General features: G+C 60.2%; 1 protein-coding gene across 1 annotated transcript in view; it reads left to right on the forward strand.

The window, feature by feature from the left end:
• Positions 1-2,483: 2,483 nt before the first annotated feature.
• The window catches only part of LOC112108010 (immunoglobulin superfamily member 11-like), a 10,471-nt gene continuing 10,180 nt past the window's right edge, over positions 2,484-2,774 (forward strand). The window contains exon 1 of the mRNA XM_026659763.1: positions 2,484-2,535. Within this exon, the coding sequence (XP_026515548.1) occupies positions 2,484-2,535 (52 nt within the window). The remainder of the gene's footprint in view (positions 2,536-2,774) is intronic.

Below are 2,774 nucleotides of genomic sequence, written 5' to 3' on the forward strand. Positions count from 1 at the left end.
TGGGGTAAGTTGCTTAGCTTCCTGTGCCTCAGTTTCCCCTGTGTGCAATAGGGATAGTGGCCCTGCCACACGGGGGCATGGGAAGGTAAATATACTGCGGAGGGGGCGGTGCTCAGACATTGCGGTGATAGGGGCCAGCTAAGGTCCATAGATAAAAGCGCCACTGGCTGCGTCTACGCTGCCAAGAGACCCCCTGGCGCTGCGTCTCAGAGCCAGGGTCAATAGACTCGGGCTCGCAGGGCTGAAAACCGCAGTGCGGACGGATGGTCCCATTCGGCCTGGAGCCGAGGCTTCCAGACTCTCCCCACTCGCTGGGTTCCAGCGCCCGGGTTCCAGTCCGAGCGGGATTGGCTGTGCTACGGTTTTCACCCTGCGAGCCCAAGTCAATTGGTCCAGACTCGGAGGCTCAGTACCGTGGGATTTTCTTTGCAGCATAAACGAACCCCCCGTGTCTGATTCTCTGGGGAATCGTTCGCTGTGGGAGCAAAGATCTCGATTGTCCTCAGTTTTCCTGCCTCATTCTCATAGTCTGGGCAGGGTGACACTGTGCTATTTGCCCTGCAATATTCGTCCAGGGCCCGCTAATACTTCTCAGAGGGGGCAGCATGTCTAGTGGTTAGAGCAGCAGTGGGGGAGGGGCTGGGAGTCAGGATTCCTGGGTTCGATTCCCAGCTGGGGGAGGGGAGTTACCTAGTGGTTAGAGCAGCAGCAGCAGGGGAGGGCTGAGCAACTGGACTCCTGGGTTCTATTCCCAGCTGGGGGAGGGGAGGGGAGTCTGAGAGCGGGGCAAACTACAAATCTGGACTCCCGAGTTGTATTCCCACCTCTTTCTTACCCCCTCGTATTACTGTGGGCAATTCACATAATCACCGCGTGCCTCAGTTTCCCACATATCAGTTACCCCTTGAGCCCTCCAAGTGGCAGATCTGCCATAACTGCCTTGCGTTACCAGGCTAAATCGCGGTCCATCCATGACGCCTGCCTGGCGCCTTAGAGCTGCCGCGGTGCAGTGGCCTTTCCTAGGCTGAGAGGCTTCTTTGTTCCGGGTCGCTGGCACGGGGAGGGAGGGGGGTGTTGATGACACCCCCACGGGTGTGTGGCCAACCACAAACCCATCTCCCAGCAACACGCCAAGGAGCTGGAGATGACCAATGGGCTGGGGAGGGGCGGGAGCCCAGCTGACTGGAAGCCCAGCAGAGCGGCCTTTATGGACACTGGTGTGGAGGGAAGTGTGGACTAGCGGTTAAGGCACAGCCGGGGCACTCAGGGTGCCTGGGTTCTAATCCCGCCTTGTGGGCGAGTTGCTTTCCCTTCTCCGAGCCTCAGCTTCCCCGTCTGTCACATGGGGCCGGCAAGCTTCCCCATGTGCGCAGCTGTCTGGGAAGTGCTTGGAGATACTAAGGGCTATGAGGCAGCACAGTCTTTCTCATGGGGGCCTCTATCACCCCCACCTGGAATGGACAGGAACCTCTCATGGGGGGGCCGCTCTTTCCAGGCCGCCTTTGGGGGCCCATTACTGGTGTTCGCTGCACTGTGCCGGGGAGGGGCTGTCTTAGCCGGCGGGCACCTTAGTGACCAGGCCAGGGCCCCTCAGACATGGCATCAGCGCGGCTGCCTGTCCCGTGGCCCCTCGCACAGCGCTTTCTAATTAGTGCCAATTACCCTGAGGAGTTGTCATGTCTCCCCCCCCCCCATGCCTCCGTTAATTATCTGGCATGGGAATAGGGCAGGCAGATGGTTCCCACTTTGTGCAGTTCCCTGGAGCAAGTGACCACAACAATCCCCTCCCCGCCACTGCAGGACAGTGCCCCATTGTTCAGCCCCGCATCTCCTGCATCCAGCTGAGATCCCGGGGGGGGGGGGGGGCAGTGTGAGGCGGCGTCCCACCCTGGAAAGGGTTAAGCAGGCTGGAGCTGATGTGTGACGGCTCCTAATCGCTCCTCCGGCCCCGAAGGGGTTAACCCAGCCAAGCTGGGATCGGGGCAGGACAGGAGACAAATCCATGTTAATTACCGAGTGGGACTAATTACTATTGATGGTTCATTGGCAAAATGAATTGGCAAAACATAGTTGCCCGGTGAAGCCAGACAGACACACTGGCTGCTGCTCCAGACTTATTCCAACTCCTCAGTCCAGAAATCACGCCCCAGATCTGTTGTGCACAGGCTGCCCCTTGCATGTGGCTTCGGGCCAGCCCGGTCGCTCTGGCTTGGGAATCCCCCAGCCAGCCTTGGGCTAGTTCGGTTTCCCCGCAATCGGCCCAGCCTCAGCCCTGACTTTCTCCTCCTCACGGTTTCTCCAGCTGCTCCCGGGTTCCTCAGGTTGGAGCAAAGATTCAGCCATGGTGAAATTCCCCTCGGCAACCAGGGATAGGCCCCACATACCGCTAGGCCCCATGTAACGCCCAGCTCTGCCTGGGGGACCCTGCGTGGGTGAGAGCTGCGTCTCTGGGAAGCTGGGTGGCTAATGCGGGCCAGTGGGGAATGGAGCTTTACGTGGACTCTTTGTTCTTGGATCGCTTTGACAGTCCTCACGGTAACAACCACTGGGCTGGCACAGGCCGGATGCTAGAATTGTTCTGGCCCAGCATGGTCAGGAACCGTTCCTGTGCCCGGCTCTAGGCCGTGCCAGCGTCACCCACTGCCTGGGGGTGTCAGGTGCCCTCACACCGGAGGGTGGAGGCTGTTTCAGCCAGGGCCGGCTCTGGCTTTTTCGCCGCCCCAGGCAAAAAAGCCTCCGGCCGCCCCCCCCCGCGTGAGGGGGGGGGCGGCCGG

Source organism: Terrapene carolina, unplaced genomic scaffold, assembly GCF_002925995.2.
Source record: "Terrapene carolina triunguis isolate 2854851 unplaced genomic scaffold, T_m_triunguis-2.0 Scaffold675, whole genome shotgun sequence".
Taxonomy (NCBI): domain Eukaryota; kingdom Metazoa; phylum Chordata; order Testudines; family Emydidae; genus Terrapene; species Terrapene triunguis.